We start from the raw sequence: 26,636 nt of genomic DNA, 5'->3' as shown, positions 1-26,636 counted from the left end.
AGAGAGAAGAGTGATGCTGCTGTTGTGGATCATGATGCAGCTGTGTGCAAGCTGTGATCTGCTTCTGTGCCAAATGATCGCTCTAAATCCATTCGTGACCCCTGGATATCTGAAGTCACAAGAAGTTAAAATGCCCAGTAACCATTTGGTGGTGACCAATATACATGAAATGATACCAAGAGGAACCTACATACCACCTCTTTTCTTTCTCATGCTGTTAATCTTTTGTTTTTTAAAAAGGGAGATGCATGAAAAGTAGCTAAAAATTTATTCTTTCTTTTCACTGTCTTCCGGAACCACCGGGTCAGCTGGCGGTTCTTCGACCATGGCGCTGTTGCTTTCGGAGCCGGTGTTGCTGTCACTCGTTCCTTCCTCCGCCATGCTTTCGACTCCTTCCTGGCCACTCTCCTTGTCTTCCGGAGTGGATGTCCCTTCACCGTTTTGCTGGCTCTCAATGGTTTCTTCCGCAGGAGGCTCCTCTGCCATAGAAACAAGTTTGTCAGTGAGATTTCCCCTCCTTTGAATGTAGAAAGCTTTTCAGGCACAACAATAGCCGTCCAAACAACGCATGGCATGCCCAGAAAGAAAACAAAACAAAGCAATCCTGTCTTGAGAGTTGCTATTCATAAGATGGGTATTGTTTGTAGATTCTTGGGGCAGTGGTTGGCTTGTAGAGCCTAGGTTGTGTAACAACCAAGTATATACAAAGGGGAATTAATATTCGGTATTTTGGCAGACTGGTTACTTATCACAGGGATATGGCTCAGTAATCATATTAAACAAGGTACGGAAATTCAGAACCTGTTTTAATTGCAGTTTTCCCAAATCCTCCACCTTAAATTCCACCAGCATTGTTTGAAACCTCCCTAGCTGGCCTGCTGCATGAACTCTAACTTCCCTTTACTGAAAATGTGCAGCCACCTCTCCAACCATTGGCCGGACTGCTATGATGTCATGGAATGGGCATTTTGAAGGCTAAGATCTGCCAGTACAGGGGCTTAGGGGCAGAAAGGGCTGTGAATTGTTGTTGGGAAGATGTGGGAGAAAGGTGAGGAGGCATCACTATAGCCATGGTAATCAACTGCTGGGCTGAGCGAATGAAGGGAGAGTGTGCAGTACAATGGGGAACAGATTTAAGGAAGTCCAATTCCACACAAAAGCTTTCCCTTACTGACATATTTCTTTGGGAGGTGTTGGCACAGCCTAGTTCCTGCCTTCCTTATGCCCCAAATTAGGATGTGAGCACAATCAGGATGGCGGAGAGGCAGAAGTGCTTTCGTGGTCTGCACAAAAAGGGGCAATCCCTACCAACACCACCCCTCCTAGCTCCAAGGAATAATAATAATAATAATAATAATAATAATAATAATAATAATAATAATAATAATTTATACCCCACCCATCTGGCTGGGTTTCCTCAACAATTCTGGCTGCAGGCCCTGCTGCCTGGCTACATAACCCTTCAAACTGTATCAGAGTTATTATTCATATTCTTATTTAAATAACTTTTTTATTAGGCTTCATAAATAAGGATCACAGGAATAATAAATGATACAAATAAATAGATCAAGTCTCATGGCATTTGTGTATCACAAAAGGAGCATAACAAATTTGTAGTGATATCTACAACATATGGTTCATGATTAGTGGTCAATGTGCAAGTTCCTGGTTTGTGAAGTGGTTTAAGAAAAACAATAAAAAGGGGGAAACGGGACAGAATAGAATTAACATTCAATTAACACCATATACCCAAACGCCTAATCAGGAGTCCTGGTGATTGTGCTTAGATTAAGAATGAGCAATAGTCATTTTCCCTCTTATGTTACCAATGAAACAATATAACTGAGTTATGAGCAATGATGAAAGGAGCAGGCCTCCTATTTCCCCATAGACTTCTCCAGAGTTCATTCTTTCAGTCTTGGTAGCTCAGTTGGTAGAGCATGAGACCCTTAATCTCAGGGCTGTGGGTTCAAGCCCCATGTTGGGCAAAAGATTCCTGCATTACAGGGGTTTATACTAGATGACTCTTGCGGCCCCTTCCAACTCCACAATTCTATGATGCTAGGGTCTGGGGGGCTCTGCACTCTCTCCCAACAAGGAAAGCATGTAAGGAAATGCAGTTTCTCTATTCTATTCTTCACGGAGAGCTTTGTTTCCCCCTGGCTGCGGGGTGGAGTGGGAACTAGTTGTTACAAAGCCTCAACGCCTACTAAGAGAAAAGGGCCGCTCAGAGGCAAACTTGTTTTCCATTGAACCATCAGCTGCTGGACCCAGAGGCATAAATTGAGGAAGAACTCCCGCTCTGGGTACCTCTACTTCAAGGCTCTTACCCAGCCTGACTGTACCAAGTTCGGGAAAGTTCTTCCTCTTTTTTCTCACAGAAGAGGAGACCTTGTTTGAATGAAAGTCTGGCTGTATCATAAATGGCAACTAAAGACAAGCCCTGGTTATTAAGTCAATGCAGAGTTCAGTCTTCTTCACATCTGCATCACCAGACATGGCTGTAACCTGTTCCCGCAGTGATGCGTGAGACGTGAAAAAGGGGAAGCCACTGGTTGATGGGGGAGCCTATTAAAACTCAACTGTGCTACTCGATACAGTGGTACCTCGGGTTAAGAACTTAATTCATTCTGGAGGTCCGTTCTTAACCTGAAACTGTTCTTAACCTGAGGTACCACTTTAGCTAATGGGGCCTCTCGCTGCCGCCGTGCGATTTCTGTTCTCATCCTGAGGTAAAGTTCTTAACCCGAGGTACTATTTCTGGGTTAGTGGAGTCTGTAACCTGAAGTGTCTGTAACCCGAGGTACCACTGTACAGACTCCAGATCCTTTAAGAAAAGGATCAGTTTAAAACATCAGCCCTTCTTCCGACCTCGGCTACATGCCCCCCTCATGCACCACTGCTGCTTCAAGGGAAGCCCCCCCCCAACACCTGGGCTTGCCACACGATTACCTGCTTCCATCGGAGTGCTCCCCTCCTCTTTCTTCTCCTCTGCCTTGCTGGCTGCTTGTTCCTCCTCGGCGCTTGTGCTGTTCTGATTGCGCTCGGCTTGCTCCGCGGCCTCCTTCTCCCTCTCCTCCTGCCGCTTGCGGGCCTGCTCCTCGGCCTGAGCAATTTCGGCTGCTATCTTCTCCATGTCCACCTCCACCTTCAGGCTGCACAGCTGGATGTGGGGAAGAGGGAAAAATCATGTGTCACTTTTAAAATCCAGGTTCTCTCATCACCTTGGGGCTGCAGGCCCAAGTCCTGTCTCCACTATGACGTCACTAGGCAGCCTTAGGCATGGCATTTTCTCCCAACTTCAGTCTCCCCTCCCTCCGATATACAATAAGGGAATAATACATACAGCAGAAATATGATGCACAATATGTATGAATAAATCACACTGTAGGTGTGATTCACATACACTATCTTAAATAGGTATTTTAGCACAGAATCAAATCCAAAATCCAACATTTGAGGCAACTGCAAGCCATCTGTGCTGGCAAAGCTCAGAAACTATTATTCCTAAGAACCAACAAGCTTTGTGTGTTTTAGTTGTAGCTTACAAAAAACCTTTAAAATTAATTTGAACTAGTCCGATCTATCACTGCTTGGTTCCGGTGGTGGGGATATTCCAGGCTCACATCTTTATTTCAACAGGATTGGTAAGATTCCTATTGGAAAGTGCTGGGATCACATTACAGATTAATTCATCCCCCCCCCAAAAAAATCCTGTGGGGCTTGGTGAGGCAGCACAGCCAGCGATGCATTCACAGCCACAGCATTCGCGCCAGTCAGGGGAGAAGGTATGGGGAGAGAGGCAGGGAAAATGTCCCCCTTCACTGAGTCAGCTCCCAGGCTGGAACAGCAAAGCATCCCAGGTTGGCCCTGTGGCTGCCATGTGATGGCAGGAGGGTCTACACAGGACCCAGCAGTTCCCTCCCGCAAAATCACATTTCAGGGATTTATGTTGGCTACTGCTGGCCAGGATGCCACCGCCAGCAGTTTCTGCTTGCCTGCTGTTTGGGCAGGAGCACTGGGACACTTCTGACCAGCAGGGCTTCCCCGCCTATGGTGGAGCTCCAGCAGAGCCACACAGGACAGAGGGACACCTCCGCTCCATTCAAAGCCCCTTTGGTACAGAAGACTGTGTGTGTGTGTGTGTGTGTGTGTGTGTGTGTGTGGATTGCTTCACTCGCATACCAGAGACAAAAAGCTGACTGTTGTAGCCAGTGCCTTTTTTCTGGGGGGGATGCATACCCCTAAACATTTTGTGAATCTGAGTTTGGCCTCATTGAGGGGCAGTATTTCAACATGAGTAGGAAAATGAGAGTACCCCTAAACATTTTTTTAGGGGGGGGGGGGGAGGACTGGTTGTAGCCACGGTTTACTATAAAAACACCTACTTCGTCAGGTTTTGAAGATTTTCTTACCCATAAATGGTTCTGTTTGTGGAACAGATTTTACACACGCCCGTCTGACAGATCAAGCTGGGATTACGATGGGAGTTTTTATATTTCCGTCATTGCTGTACTTATGTGGCAAACTGCTTTGTGTGGAAAAGTGACATGCATTGTTTTTTTGGATGCTGTCTTTCCAATGAGAATCTGAATTTCACACCTTCAGTTTTCTACAGCATGCTCCAACAGCCAGACTGAAACTCCCTAGACGTTTCCTCTAGAGTTTCAGCTAGTCAGGACGGGTTGCGGTACCGAAACGGAATTACTTCCCTTTGTCAAACAACCATTTCATTAATAAAAAGAACTTGGCCAGCAACAATGAGAGTGCAGTTTAGTTTGGGGTGTTATGTGGGCCTAAAGCAAAAGCAGTGCTTAAAAAAATATGTTTAGGGGTATTCTAATTTTCCTACTCATCTTGAAACACTGCCCCTCAATGAGGCCAAACTTAGATTCATAAAATGTTTAGGGATATGCGTACCCCTGTGTCCCCCCCAGAAAAAAAGCACTGAACAAAAGTAAATAGTTACTAAGACAGAAAGCAGTTCTGCTGTTTTGGTCTCAAACATCATGATATAGTAGTCACCGGGAAGCACAGGAGCTGGGTATGTTGGAGGTGAGCCATCATGTTCATTCCCCGTCGAATATTGTGAGCCTCGTTGAATCTTAAAAGCTGAGATGGGCTTCGTTTTCAGAGAGGTGATTAATATGTCTGGGCATCAGACTAAGGTGTGTTTGGCTCACATGAGAGAATGCTCCCCCACTGACAATATTCCTACACATAGTAAGCTATGAGGTTAGTGAGAAAGGCCACCTGAAACCCAGCATGTTAGTGAGAAGGCTAATCTTCTATTTGAAGGTATATCCAGCAATCTGAATCTTCTCCACAAACTGCCTTTGGACATGGAGCAAGTTAACCATCTCAGTGAGAGCTGGCTCTTACAAGGAAAGCCTGTGGACTCTTTGGCCTGTATTTATTTTGTCCTGGAACTAGACTACTGGTGCAAGATGCTATTTCCCCATTGCTCCTTCTCAACCTGTGTACTGGGAGGCACAATATTTTGAAAAGATGAAGCCTTGCTTCAAAGGAAACTAAACCTACCCTAGGGCTGATCCGCAGCAGAAAACAAAGTCTCAGGCTCATTCCCTAGTCTTTCCAGACAAAAGAGCTCATGGAACCGGACAGACTCAGTAGAACAAAGCGTTAGAAAATTGCAATGGCAGAGGATTTCAGCTCTTCCTTCTCTCTGCTTTGGGGAGTCACACATTAGCCCTTGACTGAGAAAGCCTACTAGTCCATGGAACAAGTAGAAAAGCTCTGCAGAACCCTACCCTCTTCAGCTCATTGTTAAAGGATTCTGTACTCTCCAGGAACTTCCTTTTCTTGTCCTGGTGACGTTCTTCTATCTGCAGGAGCTCAGCTTCTAGTTTCCGCTGTGAGTGGAAAATGTGATTAAAAAGTGAGCACATAGCTGTAACACAAACACACGTTAATTCAAATGTTCATGCGAAAGACTGCTCTATTTGAGAGCGGGGAATTTGAAGAAAAATATGCAGATCCTCTACTTTGAAATAAAAGCAGATGATTTCAGAAACAAAATGAGGCCAAGTAATATGAACCATTTTATTCCACTGGCAAACACCTCCCAAGAAATCCTTGCCACTCTCTTGCTGTGGACCACTTCAAACATCCCTCTGCCTGAGACTTGTAAGAATGGTTAGAGCTGAGGCCTCTTCATGGGATCATAATTCTAAAGACCCATATTTGGGATGTGTGTATGTGGGAAGACTGTAGTATAATCACGTCCTTAATTTCTGCTAATAAGGAAGTAAAGTTTATTTTTGGCAGCACACCAGAATGCCTCAAACACCTTACAAACAGGTTATTACGCTCCAGGCCCAAGCTTAAAGACATTGCAAATGGCTGTAAAAATGCTAATTTATCTGTGCTTTAAAATAAGTCTCTCTCTCTCTCTCTCTCCATACCTCTCCATATACATACACACATGCTTGACTGCTTGAACGCTAAGATCCGTATTTTACAAGTCCTTCTGTTATCAACTGAGTGTGTCCTGGTGACATTTCCATTTGTGTGCCGAGATGGTCCACAACTGTGAACTCTTTCCCAAGAGATTTGTCAGCCTGAATGCATTTGGAAGGTGTTAGTTGGGCTGGCTTTTTAGCCACACAGTTCAGAAGGTGCAGTGTTATTTTGAATTTAGTTTTAATATGCACATATGCTGCCTCCTGACGTATACAAAGGAATTCTCAGGGTGTCCTCATACCTAAGTGTAATCTCTACCCAAGGACTTATTGGTGGTGGGTCCAACACTGTGGAACCAACAGTTCAGGATCAGGTATTATACAGTTGCACTAAAAAGAGGTGGCTCATTTTACATCCTTAAGATATCAGTGACTTCCCTTCTTCTCTTTCCATAGTTCATTTTACATATCATAAATCCCTGCATATTTTACAAAAACTATACCATTCAGTATTCACTATTGCATCCATCAAAACTTATTTACATGAATTTACAGTGGTGCCCCGCAAGACGAATGCCTCACAAGACGGAAAACCCGCTAGACGAAAGGGTTTTCCGTTTTGGAGGTGCTTCGCAAAACGAATTTCTTATGGGCTTGCTTCACAAGACGAAAATGTCTTGCGAGTTCCTGTGGGGTTTTTTCCCTCCCCCCTTTTTCTAAGCCGCTAAGCCGCTTATCAGCTGATCCGCTAAGCCGCTTATCAGCTGATCCGCTAAGCCGCTTATCAGCTGATCCGCTAAGCCGCTTATCAGCTGATCCGCTAAGCCGCTTATCAGCTGATCCGCTAAGCCGCTAATAGCGCTAATCCGCTAAACTGTCAAAGGGCTTGCTTCGCAAGACGAAAAAACCGCAAGACGAAGAGACTCGCGGAACGGATTCTTTTCGTCTTGCGAGGCACCACTCTATCTTAATGCTGCCAACGTTTTCAGCTGTACAAAATTATTTCCCATCTATTCAATAAATGTTTTCCAATCTTCTCTAAACGTATGTTCTTCTTCTTCTCTTATTCTATATGTTAAGCCTGCAAGTTGTGCATATTCTGTCAACTAAAGTTGTCATTCTTCTTTGGTTGGGACCTCGCTTGTTTTCCATTTTTGGGCTAACAAAACATGGGCTGCAGTAGTAGCATAGATGAATAACCTTTTTCGACACCTGGGAATTTCAGTCTGAATTATCCCCAACAGGAAGGACGCTGTTTTTTGAGGGAAAGTATTTTTAAACATTTCCCCCCCAATTCATTATGGATCATTTCCCAATACTCTTTTACCCTTTTACAAGTCCACCATATATGAAAGAACGTTCCGTCCTCCTCTTTGCATCTCCAGCACTTATCTGATTCAGTCCTATACTTCTTAGTAAGCCTACTCGGAGTTAAATACCATCTGCAAATCATTTTCAGGTAGTTCGCCTTCAAAGAATAGCATGCTGTAAACTTCAAGTCACTTTCCCAGAGTTTTCCCCAGAGGTTAAAATCTGTTTTGTGTGCTATATTGATTGCCCAGTGTGTCACTGAGGCTCTAACAAGCTTGTCTTTTGTTTCCCAGTCTAATAACATATTATACATTTTAGACAAAAGTTTCTCTTTGTTTTGTAGAAGTTCTTTTTCGAATTGTGAGATTTTGGTCTGAAAAACCATTTCCCCCCTATCTAATTTAAACATTTCATGTAACTGATGGTATTGCAACCAATCCGTAACTTGGCTTTTTACATTTTCCATTGTTTTCAGTTTAGGTTCCCCACACCCTGTGCATACCATTGTTTTTCTATGCTAAATCTTGGAGAAGGAACACTTAGTTCACATATTTAGCAACTTGGGAAACAAACCCTAGCATGCAGAGAAATAGCCTCTAGCAGTTTGCATGCTAATGAAAAGTTGCAACAGCGTCTTTAGAAAGAGTGGCTCCTAGTTTCACCTGGTTCAACAGTTGAATCTCTGTGACAAAGTACAGCATGTACCGGGATATTTAAAGAGGTAGTCCATAACTTTTGTTACATTTGATCTCTCTACAGAAATTGTCTAAAGCACTGAATGTTGGGCCTCCCCCCACAATCCCCCAAAGTCAGAAAGAGGTAAGTTCTCTCCCTCTCTCTCTCTCTGTGTGTGTGAATCATAGCCTCAGGATATGTGTTCAGCTACCTTCAAGAGACTTGTAGGTTCTCCCCAAGCTGCTTTTTGAAACACATGCATGTTTATAGCAAGATCCGCTCCCCCCGCAAGACACACTTGCAAGAAGCAGCAGCAAGAGATACAAATAATGATACATGAGTTGTTTGGCATGAGGTGGAAGAAAATAAAAGGTAAACAAATCATTCAAGAAAAACAACATCATCTTATATTTTTGCACCATCTTGAAAGAAAGGGGGGGGGAGCCCATGAATTGTGGATTGGAGGGAGGACTTTTAAAACAAGGACTAGAGTTGAACAGGACTGTAACAAATCACAAAAAAGTTTGCCAAACGTGTCTCTAAACAGGAGCAGCTGCTGTGCTCAAACAATTTCAGGCCTCAGGAAGTCCAATATTATGGATGATTTCAGAGCCCAAGGACAGAACAAAGTTCAGTCTTTATAATGAAGAAAACACTGCAGGTATTTCAGATTTTTCTTCCCCACCAGCAGCAGTGCTAGTGACAGGTCTCAACAACGGGAAGATTTTACCTGTATAACAGGTAGATTTCAAAACACGGTGTGTGTGTGTGTGGGGTGTGTGTGTGTGACCACTGCTATTATAGGCACAGATATCACCCGGGCACATCTCACATGAAACATTTATTAAGCATTCTCATATAGCCAAACTTTACCTGGTGAACCATTAAGGACTGGACTTGGCGTTTGAGAACCTGCATCCTTGCCGTGGTGACCACGGATCTGACATCAGGGACGACGCTTTCACTCAGAATCTCACTAATTAAGCGGTGATTTCTCTGGAAACGGGCTGTGGCAGTGTGCTTCATAGAAAACCCGTCGTCATAATCTGAAACAAAAATGTATGCAGTAGTTACGTTACAGATGATCCCAGTGTAGTTTGCAGTTTTGCCACTGCTTAGCTTCACAGGTAACACTGGCTAAGTAACTTTGGGTTGTATCTAATGTCAAGTCCTACTCACAAGCAGACTCACTGTATTAATGGGAATGACTATCTTAGGTTGCTTATTTCGATGGCTGTACCTAGAGTAGGACTAAGATTGGATACAACCTCTTGAAGTGTACAGCTTTCTGTTCACTCTATTCCTTTCTGTCACTTTGCTATCCCTCCCAAGAATCTCCAAGTTTCCTGAAATCTTGAAGCTTGGCTTTGTGGAATGCTCTCCCCAGGAAGGCCCGCCTGGTGCCTTTGTTAACATATCTTTAGGCACCAGGCAAAAACATTCCTCTTCTCCTAGGCCTTTGGCCAATTCAACAATCCATGGCCTTTTAAACTGTGTGTGACTCTTATGCTGTCCAACGAGTTCAGGACTGAACTGTTATTTGAACAGTAGACAACCCAGCTCGTGCCTTTAGCCACCACCACCTACAAGCTCTCAAACTCAATGTTTCCTGTTCTAAGTGTCACTAGATGCAGGTTCTTTTCTCTCATACAGAAGCCGCAGAGGAATTCGCAATTAGAGGAAGCCAACTACATTGCATTCTGAAGCACATTTAGTCAGAAGAAAACCTCGCTGTGCTCCACAAGGCTTTCTGCCATGTTAGTATGCGAAGTATTGCAACCTTGGAAGAGCGAAGAGGACAACCTGTAGGAAGATCTAGCCTAGGGTTGGACAGCCTGTGGCCCTCTAGCCAGCGTGGCCAATGGTCAGGATGATAAGAGGACCCTATTCTACCTCTACATTAAAGAGTCTCTTCCCTAGCTTATGTTTGTTTATGAAAGCGATCATGAACATCATCATCCTTGGCTGCTACATAGAGTGAGAAAGGAACCAAGCTGTGCTTCACAGATGGGTGGAGCACTGGCCTTCTTTTTGTAGAGGAATGTATATGTGCCATCAGTGAAGGAAACAGGAAGGTGGCTATTTGATTTGTTTGCTTTTCTGCAGAAGCACAGCAAGCCCTCGCCCTGTCATCTTTCCCAGCACATTACTTAAACTGAATGGCAAACTTGCTGCCACCCACCCACCCACCCTTCCCTAACCAGAACCACCTACAAACAAACAAAAGAATGCCAGAGACAGTCAAGCACCAAAGGGCTTTTTAAATTTTTTGCTTTGAAGAGGGGGAGGATAAATACCGGCTATGGGTTTGGCCTCATATCTAAACAAAACTTTATTTTTGGATAGGTTTCACCGAGGAGCCACCCTGAATTTCTAGCCCATCCCTTCCAGCCAATGAGTTCAGACTGATAAAAACGTTGGACGTCTGACAGCAGCAAGGCTAGCACTTAGTCTGGCCCAAGAAATAAAATGATTGCGCACTCAATATGATGCCTCACCCCATGCTTAATTTCTGCCATGAGAAGTAGGAGAGTGAAGCTTATTTGTAATTCTTATTATGTCTCCTTAGACCCCCATCCCTGCAAATCCTAAGTGTGTGAGGGCTTACTGTGGTCTCATGAAAGGCATTCTGCACAGGTTTGTGTGTTCTCTGTTACCCTCACCCCAAGTTGGAAGGCTGAATCCTGGCAAATGCAGGTTCCAGGGATAGGATAAGAGTGAGATGCTTATTATTTCTCTCTCTCTCTCTCTCTCTCTCTCTCTCTCTCTCTCTCACACACACACACACACACACACACAGCAAGACAAGGTGTTGCAATCCATGTTTCCCTGCAACTGAAGAGTTAGAGAGCTAGGATGACTTGATCCTATTCAGCCACTTCAACAGAGCTATGCAATTGTCACAATAAAGCTCATGATTTGGAAAAGGCACCAAGAAATGGGGACCTGGCCCTTTTCATGCCTTCTGAAGTTAAAATACCAGACACACAGAGACTGTGCTGGAGATTGTTCCCGTGGGCAGAGAAGAAGGATGCTCCCTCCGATTCCCTGATCTAGGCTCTTTGCTCAGCATCCCTGCAAAAGAATGTGTTTTGATTCTGCCAAGATTAAAGAGCATATATTCAGTATCACTTAATGCAGTGACAATGAGGTCCTCCTTCTGCTGGTTCTCTCACTGTGAGAAGTGAGGTTACAGGGAACCAGGCAGAGGGCCTTCTTGGTAGTGGTGCCCTCCCTGTGGAACGCCCTCCCATCAGATGTCAAGGAAATAAACAACTATCTGAAGGCAGCCCTGTTTAGGGAAGTTTTTAATGTTTGATGTTTTACCGTGTTTTTAATATTCTGTTGCAAGCCGCCCAGAGTGGCTGGGGAAACCCAGCCAGATGGGCGGGGTATAAATAATAAATAATTACTATTATTAGTATGGATCACTCACCACCAAGCTGGTGGGGCTGAGTGACAAGAGATTGGGTTTGGGACGAGTAACTGGCCCAAGAGTTCCTGCTAAACAATTATATTGCCGAGCAGCCTTTTGGAGTAAAAAGTTTCAGCTTCCCCACCAAACCCCTTGCCATTCCTTACATGCAGAAAGCAGCACACCTGCTACTCCTGCTTACCATCTGGGTCTTCGGCGGGCTGGATGCTCATGTAAGGTTCACCCTTCTCCATCCGGGACTGCCTTTGCCGGCTTTCCTCCTCCAGGGCGGCTTCGGCGCGGCTTTTTGCGTTGATGTAGGCAAGGTAAGCGGGTGAGTTATGGTAGGCCTTCATTGACTCGTTGTACTCTATCTATAGTTTTGACAGATACATTTTAAAAATCGCACCCAAAACAGTCTCCCTTGCCCTTGGGGGAATCCTTCTGACTAAAGGCTCCTTGCAGGAAAACAAGGACCAATTTCACGCGAATCAAGGGGTGGACAACATCTCAGGGCAGCTTTACTGAGGTTCAACTGCTCTCCTCTGCAAAGGTCTCACAGCCAGAGGCAGGGCAGGGTGTCATCTAAACATTTCGGTGCGCGTCCATATATAATGAACAGCAAAGGGAATACAGGAGGAGTGTGGTGCTGGGAGGAACTGGAAGAGGGAAATCTCATTAAACTGTGCTTTATTTCCAGGTGCCTTTAGAGTTGGGGGGCAGAGAGGGACGGCACACAACCTCGACTCAGGTTTAATTGAAGGATCTGGTGTTGTGGGCTCTTTTCAAGCAATCCAAGTATCGTGTTTCTACCATACTTTCCTTAAAGCTCCCGGGAGAGCTGGGCTCGCACAGCAAAGAGTTGATTCAGTTTCCTTCCTCAATAACTCTCTCGTATGTGAGTCTGCTTTATCACCTCCTCCTCCAGAGCTAGTCTCTCTTTCTTTTTAAAAAAGATTTTAGCCTCGTGTGTGCACGTGTGAGAGAGAGACGTCCAGTGTCATTTGGGGGAGAGAGAGAGGGATTTCTTCCGTGTACCTTTTCTGCTTCATATTCATTTAAGTACTCTTGCTTCTCTTCATCAGTGAGGTCTCGCCACATCCCTCCAATGATCTTCCCAATTTCCCATAACTTCAAGTCAGGATTGGACGCCTTCACTTGGTCCCAGACCTTAATAAAAACATCTGTAGTAAAGCTCCAGCTAACTGAATACTTATAAAATTAAACACATCTATTTTTTTGTTGTTAATATCACTACCATGACTAGGGTCTTTTCTGAGAACTATCATCACAATGCAAGGTTACATTAAGACAGGGTTTGTTTGTTTTTTTGCTATGCTATGTCCACTGTTTGATTATTTCTCTGGGGCAGGAAGTCAAGAGTTACGACGTTTATCCACTGCCTGGTTTAATTCTCAGCCGCACAGTATCTTTTCCGCCAGTCTTGCCCTTAAATCCTGCATTACGTTTCTTCTCTTTTTGTCTTAAGAGAGGCCGCTGGATGAAACAGGTGTTGCTGTGGGTTTTTTTTTAAAACCATAGATGGGAAGGCAGGTAACACAGTCGTCCTCCTGGCTCAGTGACTCCTCGACAACGGATTGGATCAGGCGCTGTCCTAGGTACTCATTTTAATCAGGAAAAAGCTCACATTTTAAAAAGGGGGGAGAGAAAATGGCGCTGCACCCTCTTTTTTAAAAGAAAAGAAAGAAAATGTTTTTTTTTTTTAAAAAAAGAAAAAACCACACACAACTTTTCAAAAAAGCAAAGTAGGTCTATTGTCACTACTGCAAAGTCCAGCTATCGAGCTGCACCAATCCTGGATACTTTTTAAAAAGTATGTCAACAAGTCACCAGATGCATCCTTGTTAGCAGAGGGGGGTGGCAGCAGTTTTAAGCATTGTCTAAATATTCAATTAAATGAAGCTCTTCATTTGTCCCCCGAAAGTACGGTGGCCAAGTTTCGTCCTGCAGCGAAACTAACTCCCCACCCGCTCCATTTGCATGGTTCGCTATTGCCTTCACTGTGAAAAGAGAAGACAAACTGCATTCTTAAGTTTTCCCTTAAGGAAAGAAAAAACAACAACACACATTCAAGCACACTTTTAAGAACCACCACGAAATACATTAAGGACGAGGCTAATGTGGTTTTGAGGACTGCTTACTGAAATTAAGACCAAGTGTTCTGTACCCACCTTCCTGCTGTACCTCATGTAGGGCATGAGTGGCTTATCTGGAGGCTTAGGGGGTTTGGGGATTGTGATACCCGATGATGCCTAGAGAAGAACCAAATAAAATCCACTGGTTATCTTATCTCAAACATTTGCGAACCGCCAAGACAGGCATTTGCCAAGAGACGTACACAGGTAAGTGAGACACAGGTGCAGGCAACATTATTAGCTCTCATCAGAAGGGTTACATTCTCCAGCACCCTGGGTCGGGAGTACTTTCCGACAGCACCTCTGATGAATTTGTCAGTACAGAGATTTCTAAATGAAAGAGAAGCAGATTTTCTCTACATGTAACAGTGGCTTCAAAAGTCGGTTTTCACTTTCTAATGAGAGCAGCTGTTAACTCTACCAGCACTAAATACCTGAGGCTGCATCCACACCTGCCTCACCCCAGCAATGGAGTTAAGCACATCCCTTTTGTAGCCTCCACACCCACAGTTCTATGAAGCTCCCACAAACTTCAAACAGTTTGTTGGGATCGTTTCATGTTGCAAAATATGTGGCTCTCCCATAATCCGCCTGCAACGCATAGCAGAGTATGGGTGATGCTGTGTTTGACAGGGCCTTTCTAGACAGCTATGATCGTTTAGGGCAGGCATGGCCAAACTTGGCCCTCCAGCTGTTTTGGGACTACAATTCCCATCATCCCTGACCACTGGTCCTGTTAGCTAGGGATGATGGGAGGTGTAGTCCCAAAACAGCTGGAGGGCCAATTTTCGCCATGCCTGGTTTAGGGGAATGGTAGTCACTGCTCCGAATCCTGAGCATACGCAATTTTGACTTCTTCTAGGCTGGCTTCTTGGGGATAGTTGGATTTTACAACAATATCTTCCTTAGATCCCGCCCCCCGCCCTGAACCACAGCCCAGGAGAGCATTAGGGACATTTGCTGCCATAGGCATAGTGGCAAACCAGTGGTCAAGTTCAGGGGTGAATGCAACCTCAATGCTAAAGAAAAGAGACAGGTAACTTTAGGAAGAGGCGAGAGAACAGAACTGAAGTAGTATGGATATTCTTTCACTCAAGGCCTTCTCAGGTTATACTTATTCCATTAAGGCAGGCTAGGGGTGGGGAGAACCCAGAAAACGTATCATAACAAGAACTCTGCAAGGTTGGCTCCCTCAACTTGTACACCACATGAATCCGAATTTCACTGTTGGAGTCCAATTTAGACTGTGAGTTCCTGGAGGGACCTTTGTCTTCCTTAAAGGTACAAACCGCCAAGCACCTTGCCTGCACTCAATAAGAAAGAAAAAGAAAGACACTAAAACAGATAGGTGTTATTGGCTGGCAGCTACACAGTGCCTTCCTTTCTATGATTTATTTTCTCGTTTCCAAAATACATTATTTGCACAAATACAACCTCTCATCCATCCAAGACAAGCTGACACTTCATTTGCATTATCTATAGTTTGCCAGAAGGATATAACTCCTCAGTCTTAACACGATTTCCATCAAAAGCCTTGGCTTCCATACTTATGCTGAAATGAGTGCAGTATATATATTTATATATATATATATATATATATATAAAACCAAAACCAAATTTATATACTGCTTGGCTATAGCAAAATTTTTAAGTGGTTTACAAACCATGGCTATGGTCCAGTGTTCTGTGTTCATGTGGGGACTGAATGCCAACTATATTAAATGGACCCCAAGGGAAGTTGCAAGAGTCAAATTCCCCACACTATTTCTGATAGTGTGATAGCTCTGGAAAATGGAATTCTACCATAATAAACTATTATGTTCCCACATCTGGCAATTGCTTACAGTGCCAGAAGCTCTGACTTGTACCACCATCTCCATGGGCTTCTTGTTCATTTCAATGGAAGAAACAGATCAGCACACACAGTTTCTCAGCTCGCGTGGATCTCCTCTTTCCATAGCAATTAATGGGGCAGCCTGCATGAACAAGATTCCACCTGCACCTTGCAGCACATATAGCTGTCCTGGAACTGCAGTGTTTAAGATGAAGGCATAAACATACAGACAAGTCTCTGCATGGATTTCAGTTTTAGAGCAGTAAGGTCAATCTCACAGAATGTGGCAGGACCACTAAGCCTGAGGTAAAGCATGTGTGGCAAGCTTGCAAGATCAGATCTCTAGCATTCCAGAAGCACTTCAATTTTTTGTTTTGTTTTGTTTTGATGCAGGAAAAAACCCTAGGCTTTGCTCCTGCTCATATTTATGAAATGCTTTGAACCAATCAGTTCATATATTGCTTCCACTGAAATATCTATATATATATAAGTTTTTGAGGTGTATGCATTAGCAACTGTATACAGATACATGCACACACATAACAATGGGCCTGAAAACATTCAGTGAATTAATTTAATGCTTATAAATCAATAGGTGTTTTTTTTAAAGACCACATATATTGAAATATACACGGCAGAGAAAGGTGTAAATGCTCATGACATATATACAATGGAAATCTGTGAAACATAAAAACCTGTTTTAATCTGAACTTAAATTCAGATTTTAAAAGTCTTTGAGGATAAGATTTTTAAATGATGAATGGACAAAAACTGTATTTGGGAAAAACACACACAGACACCTTATGATGATCTTAGTAATGTAAGAAATCCTTCCTATGAAATGTAACTTAAAAGCATGAAGGGCCATCAATTCCCCGCCATCATATTGTGTGCCTTCTGTATCGCTTTGCCACATTGATCTACTTCTGATCTGAGCACCGAGGGCCAAAAGAGGGCTCTCTTCAACTTATCAAATGAGTGTTGTGTTGAGCTGCGGACGAACTCCACAAGGGACAAGAGAGTCCCTTGAGAGTTGCACACTTCGGTTTTGGGGCTGCTAGGGGCAGGCTGTGGCAGCAGCTACTATGCAATTCAGCCTTGCCCAGCTCAGTATCATCCAGATTCTTTGGATTACACCACCCCTGGCCATGCTGTCCATAGCTGATGGGAGTTGCAGTCCAAAACATCTGGAGAGAACCACACTGGGGATAGCTGATGTGCTACCTTGTTTGACTGTTCAGGGTGGGTGAACACTGTTCTAACACTTACTACAGTTATCGGTTACTAGCAAATTCCAGAAGAGCAACTGCATTTTATTAATTTGTTAGCTAACTTATAAAATGCTTTTTCAAGGTATATTACACATGCTCCTGGAGGGGCATGAGAGCCACTTCCTTATAGCGTTATTCCCGCCCACCCCCGTTCCTGTGTAGAAGCAGGCAGGGAATGCATGAAATGGGCCAGGAGTGGGATTCTTTCCCAGACCTATGTTGCTCGGCTGGGAGTACAACCATCAAGGGGAAAGGAAGCATGTAATTAAGTCTGGCCTGTATTGACCCGTTACTGTCCCATTATCAGGGGGAAAAGCATGGGAAAGAAGATCTCACAATGATGCGGTCACCACTGGCAGGTCACTGTGATGCCGTCTACAGCAGCCAGATGACATGAGTTAAGACAGCCTAGGTGCTAACAGGTTATTATGGAGCATTCTCCACCAGCAATGATTACAGGTTGTTTCATTCTGAGCCCAATTCAAGGTGCTCGTGGTGCTGTTTACAGCCCTAAATGACTCAGGCCCCAAATACCTGAAACTGCCTCCTTCTCTACAGACCCCCCTGGGTGTTAAGAGTGGCAGGGGAGCCCCATTGGTTATCCCCCCCCCCAAGCTCAGGGGGTGGCAGCCCAGGAAGGGGCATTTTCTATGGCAGCTGCTAAAAAGTGCATCTGGCATCTTCATTATACTGTACAGCTGTTGTTGAATGAAGATGCACCTCTTTACACTGGCTTTTGGCACCAAAGCTGTGTATTTTTAGGGCCAGTTTATGTCTATATTGTTTTTAAACATTGCTTTTGTGCCAGGACATTAGGCTGAAGGGCAAGTAATATATATTGATAATAAGAGTAAAAATAATGAATGTCCTTTGGCAGCAGATAGGAAGCAAACGGAATCCGTTCCGGAAGTCTGTTTGACTTCCGAAACATTTGATAACCAAGATGCGGCTTCTGATTGGCTGCAGGAAGCTCCTGCAGCCAATCGGAAGCCACGTAAGCTGTGACAGATGTTCAGGTTCCAAAGAACATTAGCAAACCGGAACACTCACTTCTGGGTTTGCAGCCTTCGGGAGTCAAAATGTTAGACTCGCAAGGCGTTCAGGATCCAAGGTACTAATGTAGCTCTAAAACAATTTTCTGCAAATTTGGAAAAGGTCCACCCATCTGAGGAAGTAGGCTGTAGCTTCAGTAACATTTCTGCCAAGTTAAGTCTTGAAGATGCTGAAGCACATCCACCTTTTAAGTGAACTGTTCTTCTGGAACTCAAAAGGCTGATTCCCTTGTGCATGTCTATCACTTGCTTCCTTCTCCCTTGGTGCCCTGGCAAGGCAATGTGTGAGCTGCCTCCATGGAAACCACAGTCAAGAGGTGCTGGGAGTGGTGCCTGATCTGCGATAACAGTTTCACCCATATGTGATGCTCCACTTATCAATGGGCATACACGTGAACTCACCCCATTTTGTTGTATGCTTTACAAATAGAAGGCCATTATGTAAAACGTGCACAGTGGAAAAAAAAAGAAAGGAAAAAAGAGGAAGACTAGGGAGAGAGGGAAAGAAACCACAAGTTATTGTTGTTCATGTTTCATATTTGAAAAATGAAAATAAAAAAGTGGTATCAGCTAAGATTCAGAAGAACCTAACTCTAAAGCCATTTCTGGTCACTTCCTGTTGTTTGCCGGATGACGTAATAGTTGATTCTCCTACCGTGGCCCGGCTGTTGGTGCCCGGGTTCCCTCCCAGCCTGTAGTTGTTGTAGGCCAGATGGCTGTATGGATTGTATCCCACAAACCCCGGTGTGCTGGGCATTTGCTGATGGAAACAAATGAGACAAAAACACGAATGAGAAATGAATCCCAACGAGGAGAACACAGAGAAATGAAAATGGTTTGCAGTACAGCATGCAAAAGCAACCGGAAATTTAAACAAGCATAATGAGGTGTTAACAGCAGCTGGCTCTCTCTCCCTCTCTCAAGAGGGACAGGAAGCCTGAATGAAACCTGTTGAGGAAAGAGGGGTTTCTCTCTTTAAAAAAAACTTGCCACTGCAGATTCTGGATGGGTGTAACCTCCAAGTTAAAACAACTGCCTAGTTCAGACAACAACCTTGAGCTAGGTTAAGAATGTTGAGAACTTAAAATAAGAAAAGTCACTTTATCTAGAGACAGTCCACATTTATATTGGCCTATTCCGACCTCTTATTCTTAATGGCGACACTGATCATTCATAATGTACGGATATTCTTCACAACTGCAATCAGGGCAGTGCGATGGGGTAACTGAAGACATGCTACAACGATAAACTATAATGTTGTTCACTGCTCCTGCTCCTGCTGCACAGAAAAAGCATTTTGGTTTGTGACACTCATTCTGATTGTGCAGATAAAATATAACTGATAGAATTTGACAGGATGGGGTATGGGTGTGTGAAAACAGTCCAGATCCAAGGATCTGCAGGCATGCACCTCTAGATCGTGATACCCTGGCACCCTGGCACCTTTACTTGGTTGCAAGTGGTTGGTAGCCAGGAGCAAAATGCACCTGGCGCCTGGCTAATTTCAAACACTGAAAACAGCAGACCATGGCTTGCTTCATAGCCGGGTCAGAAGAAGGGAACTGTATCATGCAATGAGGAGAGGAAGAATAAAATCCCAAAGCTCCTTGCTGACATAATGTCAAAGCATGATTTGGCTCTGCGTCTGAACCACCCAGTTTGCCACTCATCTGCCCGCCTGGGGGCTAATTGCTATGCTCTGTAGGTGAATGGCAAATTGCATGCTTGATTTAAATATACATTCTAAAATAATCAATATAACCTTAGAACTATTACCACCCAACCTGCTGGGCTGGGCTCCAGCCAACAGAAATTTAAACCAACTACCCTTCAGGTGCTTCTGAAGGATGCTGAAGGAAAACTCCCAAGAAAAATGGAGATTCACAGCTCTGATTCATTGCTTATCCAGGTGCTCTTGGGGTACAAAAACCCCCACAGAAAACTGGAATACTCAAAGGACATGATACATCATAGGAAAGCATCTAAATATGTTTAGCCAAGTAGAACTAGTCCTTTATATGGGTGCTCAGTGCACCAATATTTTCTTAAGCGGTTTGTATTTTCAAAATTAGTTCACGGTTCAAACTTCAGTATTTATTTTGGATCTTTATATTCAACCAAATAAGACTATAGGTTGCATGTTAACAGTTACCATATTTTTTGCTCTATAAGACTCACTTTTTCCCTCCTAAAAAGTAAGGGGAAATGTGTGTGCGTCTTATGGAGCGAATGCAGACTGCACGGCTAGCCCAGAAGCCAGAACAGCAAGAGGGATTGCTGCTTTCACTGCGCAGCGATCCCTCTTGCTGTTCTGGCTTCTGAGATTCAGAATATTTTTTTTCTTGTTTTCCTCCTCCAAAAACTAGGTGTGTCTTGTGGTCTGGTGCGTCTTAGAGAGCGAAAAATACGGTATCTAAAATACAAGTTAACTCCCCCCCCAAAATGAATGAATATTTAATGGCAGCTGAAAACCCCATAGCTGAGATAGAAATCGTTGAAGCTGCGCCACAAAATAAATTAAAATGAATTCTTTTTTTGGGGGGGGGGAGGTGTTTCCATGGTGTCAAAAACATCCAGGAAGGCATTCCAAAGTCAGAGCACTGCCGCCGAAAAAGCACTCGCCCTCGTATTCACCTGCCACACCTCACTTTTCAATGTTTATCTAGCTCTAGCAGGGTGCTAGGAGCTGTACAGGATTTAAAAAATTGACATGGTGCAAGTACATGGAAACATCCCATAATAGGTTGCCCAGTTATGTTGCTAGATGGTTGACTAGGACCAGTAAATGAAACATACCTAATTCATTAGTACTTAAATGTCTTTATTGCTGGCTCATTTCTGAGCGCAATTCAAAGTGCTTCTGTTAACCTTTAAAGTCCTATACAGCCTGAAAGCTGTCAAGTATAAGTAGGGCTGCTTAGTCTCACACAAACCTGTCTCCATGGTTAAGTCCTCTGTTGAGGCCCTTCTCTGGGTGCCTCTCCTGCAGTTTAAGTGAGTAGCAACTAAAGAAAGGGCCTTGGAACGCTCTCCCCAGGGAAACTGGCACAAAATTTCACATCCTGCTGGCATCAGGAGACTTTGTTTTAATTGCCCAGGTCTTTCAAAATAGATTTGCTTTCAGGCTGCCAATGTGCTTTTCCTGGTTCTTTATAGTTCTATTATTATCATTTCAAAATATCCCTATAAGCCACCCTGGAGGTTGTGAATCTGGGAGGTGATATATCAAATACTTTAATTAAATAAATGCAATGGGGACTCCAGCCAGCCAGATGTTTCTAGAACGCAGTGGGAGGAAAGCTTACATAGTTACCCTGGTATGAAGTGGGTGACACAAAATTATTTTAAAATTATTGCAGCCCTGAAGAGAAACTGCACAGCCACAATATTTAATCAATGTAATCAGAATTCAGTGCATCGAAAGATCTCAGAGGGCAAGGAACTTTATGTTCAAGTGTACAAGAGTAGCCAACAGTTGCATGGAAAAGGTCAGGTAGGCCAAAGCTCAGAATGAACCCGGGCTTGCAAGTGAAGTTAAAAATAATAATAAATATTTATTCAGCTACATTCAAAGCAAGAGGGAGTTCAAGCAAGTAGTAGGTTCCTTGCATGGATCAGGGGAATGTTGTGGACATGGTGTATGAGGGGATGCTCATCATATTTGCAGAAGACACCAAATTGGGAGGAGAAGCCAATGCCGCAGAATACAGAATCAAAATTCAAGATGACCTAAGCAGACCGGAGAACTGGGCCAAAACTAATGCAATTAATTTCAATAGGGACAAATATGAGATTCTATACCTAGGCAGGAAGAACCAGCTGAACAAACAGAAGATGTGGGGACACCAGGCTTGCAAGTTGTACAGTACATGTTAAGAGAATCTAGGGGTCTAAGTAGACCTTAAGCTGGACATGAGTAAACAGTGTGATGCAGCAGCAAAAAAAAGTTAATGCTATTTTAGGCTGCATCTACAGAAGTATAGAGTCCAGATCAAGGGAAGTAATAATACCACTCTATTCTGCCTTGGTCAAAACACACCTAGGGTACTGTGTCCAGTTCTAGGCACCACAATTTAAAAATGATATTGACAAACTGCAATGTGTGCAGAGAAGGGTAACCAAGATGATCAAGGGCCTGGAAACCAATCCTTATGAGGAATGGTTGAGAAAGTTTAGCCTGGTAAAGAGAAGACTGAGAGGAGATATCAGAAAAAAACATCAGAATCAAACTTTCTGACAGTGAGTGCTGTTTGACAATGGAATGGATTCCCTTGGGAAGTTGTGGACCCTCCTTCCTTGGAGGTTTTAAAGCACAGGTTGACTAACCATCTGCCATGGATGCTTTAGCTGAGATTCTTGCACTGCAGGCGGTTGGAGCAGATGACCCCTGGGGTCCCTTCCAACTCTACACATCTATGATTCTAAGGAAATGTCATTGGCACCCCAGTGCTAAACTCATTCGATGGAAGTAAGTTCTGCATAAATCAGTGAGGCTCCTTTCCATGTAAATGATATAGCTGTTGACAGCTAGATAATACAACTTTTAATAATGGGGGTTCTATTCTGTAGCCTGGTGAATAGGTAGAGTGGACAAACAATGCTTAAATCATGGTTAAAGAAGGATACCACGTTCTCACACAGCACCAATCTATAATTAAAACCAAGTCCAAAAGCCAAGAAGCCGTCAGATTATGGTTTGTTTTGGAGCAAACAAACCATAGTTGAGCTGCTGGGGAGGGCTCCCATATAACACTAAGCCACGATTTAATGAACTATAGCTTAATGAACCATGGTTTAATGTTATGTGCAAACCAGGCCACTACAGTAACTAATGACCAAATAGATATAAAATGTTTAGCAGCGCCACAGAAAAAGGGGGAAATAGGATCCAGCCAACAGTTCTGTCCAGTATACCCAAACCTGGACAATTCTCAGCTCTTGAACCATCCCGAGATTCTGTTTTATTCTGTTCTGGAGAAGGTGAACCATAAATGCAACTAATACCCAAATCATTACTTTGAGACAGTACACTAGGCACATAGTTTGCAGCTTGAATGCACTCCCAAAAGGTGGGCAATAAATATTTTTAATATAGTGGTTTAATAATAAGAGGTTGTTTTCCTTTTTTTGCAAAAGCAATTTTGCGCATGGCCTTAGTGGTTTTTTTAAAAAGTGATATGCACCAATTATAGACTCTCCAGATACCTTTCAGTTGGACCATCAGTATGTAGCAATCTGTGGAAACAGGCATGTTCAAATTGTTTGGGCCACCAGAAACAAAATGAGTAGGCTGTGTTCAGGTGAGGTGCAAGGAGAAGAGGGAGAACACCTACCAAAAAGGTCACTGCATATGTGACAAACGGCCCACAAAAAAATGGAATCAGTGAGCTTTTGCATGAGTAGTGTCTGCAGATGTATAATTGTTTATTTTTCATTATTTTCTGTTACCACACAAAATCCAGATTAAATGGCAAGAGCTATAGGATGGCATTCTGACATGGTGTCAAACATGGTGTGAGTTCTACAATAAATTCCCATCAGGAAGCCCTCCGGCTCTGCAGACAGAACCCAAAGCAGGGAGGCTGAGTTCACATATCACTTGCACTTTGGTTTAGACAAGAAGCTGCACCAAGCCTTGAGTTTGCACACCCACTCCACATAGCTAAGGAGGAGGTTGGGGGCCTTCACTTCTATTTAACCACAGCTTCCTGTGTCATCTAAACCTGTGGTCAATTTGGTTAAAGAAGCCAGTTTCTGAAAACACAATTTGAAGTTCGCTTGTTTTAAGCTAACTATAGTTAAAAACCATAGACAACGTGACAACTGTAGTAAAGCAAAAGCTTCTTCTCACCTGCACTCAACGATGGTTTAGCATGACATGCCAGCCTGGTCACAAAGTGGAAACCTGAGGCTTCCATTTAATTTTTACCTTCTGCTCTCTAAAGTATGTTGCTTATAGTGTGCCTTCCTTTTCATAGCACACACCACACAGATGTTCTGAACGTGTTTACTCAAAAGGTTAATCTACTCTCTTTCCCTAGAAGTGAAAACCTTGTTGCTGTTCTTTGTGCACCTCACTTCCACCTTCTGCTACTGTATCTAATAGCTATAACAACATCTACCCCCCCCGCCCCCATTCCTTGCCAAGGTGTTTATACCTCATTCTATGGGAATAACTACAATACACAATTAGGAAGATTCACAAATGCCTGTTATCACCACACAGATGCTCATATCTTAGCAGACTTAAAAAACAGAGCTTGCATTTATCCAGGTTTCAAAAAATGTGTGGTCACAGCTTTTACTAGGTGCTTTGGAAAGAAGCTATGTGAGATATTACTTGGATTAAAGATGCAACACGAGATTAAAATGTGTACTTTTACAAAAATGAATGCCAAATGTTATAGGAAGTAAGCTCGTGTTATAGTCTGGAAACACAGCAAGCAGCAGGCATGAGACCCCAAGTTCTAATTCTTGAAAATGCCAGTTAAAAGCACTCCACAGCCAGGGCTGGCAAAGGATTCTGAGGTATGGACTGGAGTCATAATTTAATCACGCTGTTTGAGAGGAACCATTTGTCTGATTTGGTTTACAGAGCTCTGCAGTATCTTCTCTGCTGAACTAAAATGAAAGCAGGCTTTAGTTTGTAAAATAAGAAAAATACTTTCATACTTACGGTTGTGGGGGCTGGGGTGGGTGGTGGGGCATAGGATGGCCTTTCTGTTTTAAAAAAAGAAGGGGGGGGGGAGAATGACTATGTAGACAAGCTGGAAACCTAGAGACTGCCAGGAAAAAATTCAAGCATCAAATCAAAAGGTGAATAGATTAGGGGGAGGAAAGTCTGTCATTTAAGAAAATACTTCATATAGGAGCATCCAAGCTGTGGTTTGTAATCTTGTGTTCAGTTCCCAAGAACTCAAAGAAGTGAGTATAATGAACAAGCCCAAGTAAATTAAAAGTACAACAGAATTTCTCCGTAGTTTTCCCTTCTCCTAACTGAACAAAAAGGGTGGCTGATTCAGTTGCTGAAGCAATTACAGACTTTTCATGTGACTGCAAATCCAGACTGTCACGATTTTCAGGATTTTGGACAATTCAGGGTGCACAATTATAGTTGATTTGGAGCTCTTGTGCAAATGAACTTTTTGCCATAAGGACAGTGACAGTAACACGGTAAGTACACAATTCAAAATTGGGAAGGTTTAGAGCAGACTTTCTCAACTTTGGATCCCCAGGCATCCCCAGATGTCTAGGGACCCAAGGGTGGGAAAGGCTGGTTTAGAGAGTGCAGATATCATTATCAATGATCCATGGAATGAAATATTGGTGCTATTCTATATGTGGATATGAATTAAATAAGAAAAAACACACATACACATAGACTGCTGCTGAACTTACTTGACATTTTGGTAGAAAAGTGTTCAACCAGTTGACATTAGATCTGAAAAAGAAAAGTAGAACGTCACTATAAATCATGTTTTCTCTTGACACATCCCATATAAACAGTTAGACCAATGTAGTCCTCCAACATCTACAACTGAAGCGCATAATTGATATACAGCACTGAACAACAATCATCTATAAACTTCATTGTTTGCAGTACTGAGCTACCTTCTTAAACACAATCCCCTTGTTGTTTCAGAGCAAAGATATGAACCAGTACAGGAAAAGTTTATTTCCCTCCCTCTTTAAACACTACCCACTTGTAGCGACTTCTTTCATGCGGTACCAAAAGAAAAAGTTGAAACCAAATATCGCAAATGGTTTTCCTCTCTAGAGAAGAAAAAACTCTGAATCAAAATGTGCTTGTTTTCTGTAACAAGATCAAAATCTCAGTCATTAATGATAAGAGATTAATTTAGGAGGATCAGTGTTTATATGTGTGTGTATACACACACATATGTACACTCAATGAGGCAAAAATTAGACTCACAAAATGTTTAGGGGTATGAGTATCCCTGAGTCCCCCCCCCCCACAAACCCTGATCCTCCTAAATTAATCTGTTATCAATAACGCCCCTGGGAGTTTGCGATTTATATTATATTATATATATAGCTTTCATATATAAGAGAGAGAGAACTTTCTTTTTTAAAATCACGTTATGCCTTTTGTGTTTTTATGCTGTGAACCGCCCTGTGATCTTCGGACGAAGGGCGTTCTATAAACGCAATAAAATAAATGAATGAACTGAAGTACTGCCAGCTCTGTCTGACCATCCCCGCAAAAAAAAGACGACGACCTGCTGGACTCAGCAGGACCTACTTCCGAGTAGACCTAGTGAGGACTGCGGGGAGGGGGCGCCACCCTCGCAGCGGGTGGGGGAAGGAGGAAAGCTAACGGGCGCGCAGCTTCTCTCTCTCTCAGGCGCCACACCCAGACTGGGCCCCGCAAACTCACCGGCTCCAACACGGGCCTCGGGCCTCGCTCCTTTGTCTCCAACGAGAGGGAAGCGGCGGAAGCAGGGATGGAGAGAGGGGCGGAAGGCAGCAACTTCCGTTT

At 43.4% G+C, this 26,636-nt stretch overlaps 1 protein-coding gene and 2 long non-coding RNA genes across 7 annotated transcripts in view; 2 read left to right on the top strand and 1 right to left on the bottom strand.

The window, feature by feature from the left end:
• The window catches only part of LOC307200367, a 29,909-nt gene extending 20,810 nt beyond the window's left edge, over window positions 1–9,099 (top strand). The window contains exon 2 of the long non-coding RNA XR_013832383.1: window positions 8,493–9,099. This is a non-coding gene — a long non-coding RNA (uncharacterized lncRNA). The remainder of the gene's footprint in view (window positions 1–8,492) is intronic.
• Window positions 1–26,636, top strand: part of LOC307200378 — a 557,860-nt gene that overhangs the window by 96,004 nt on the left and 435,220 nt on the right. The window lies entirely within an intron of this gene.
• SMARCE1 (SWI/SNF related BAF chromatin remodeling complex subunit E1) lies at window positions 224–26,636 on the bottom strand. Of its 5 annotated transcripts, none has more exons than XM_079948833.1 (11): window positions 26,535–26,636; window positions 25,535–25,577; window positions 24,813–24,856; window positions 18,729–18,896; window positions 14,016–14,096; window positions 12,862–12,993; window positions 12,026–12,197; window positions 9,282–9,454; window positions 5,772–5,873; window positions 2,953–3,163; window positions 224–479 (listed from the first exon to the last, which is right to left on the bottom strand). In XM_079948833.1, the coding sequence occupies exons 2-11, from the start codon at window positions 25,539–25,541 to the stop codon at window positions 268–270; spliced, it is 1,302 nt and encodes a 433-aa protein (XP_079804959.1). In that variant the 5' UTR covers window positions 25,542–25,577; window positions 26,535–26,636; the 3' UTR covers window positions 224–267. The 5 variants fall into 5 exon arrangements, with proteins under 5 accessions (XP_079804959.1, XP_079804961.1, XP_079804960.1 ...); XM_079948835.1 differs by having other exon boundaries at window positions 18,792–18,896; XM_079948834.1 differs by lacking the exon at window positions 26,535–26,636 and adding an exon at window positions 26,400–26,466.

The sequence above is a fragment of the Podarcis cretensis genome (genome assembly GCF_951804945.1).
Source record: "Podarcis cretensis genome assembly, chromosome: 13".
Taxonomy (NCBI): Eukaryota; Metazoa; Chordata; class Lepidosauria; order Squamata; family Lacertidae; genus Podarcis; species Podarcis cretensis.
This window is presented reverse-complemented; position numbering and strand designations above follow the sequence as displayed.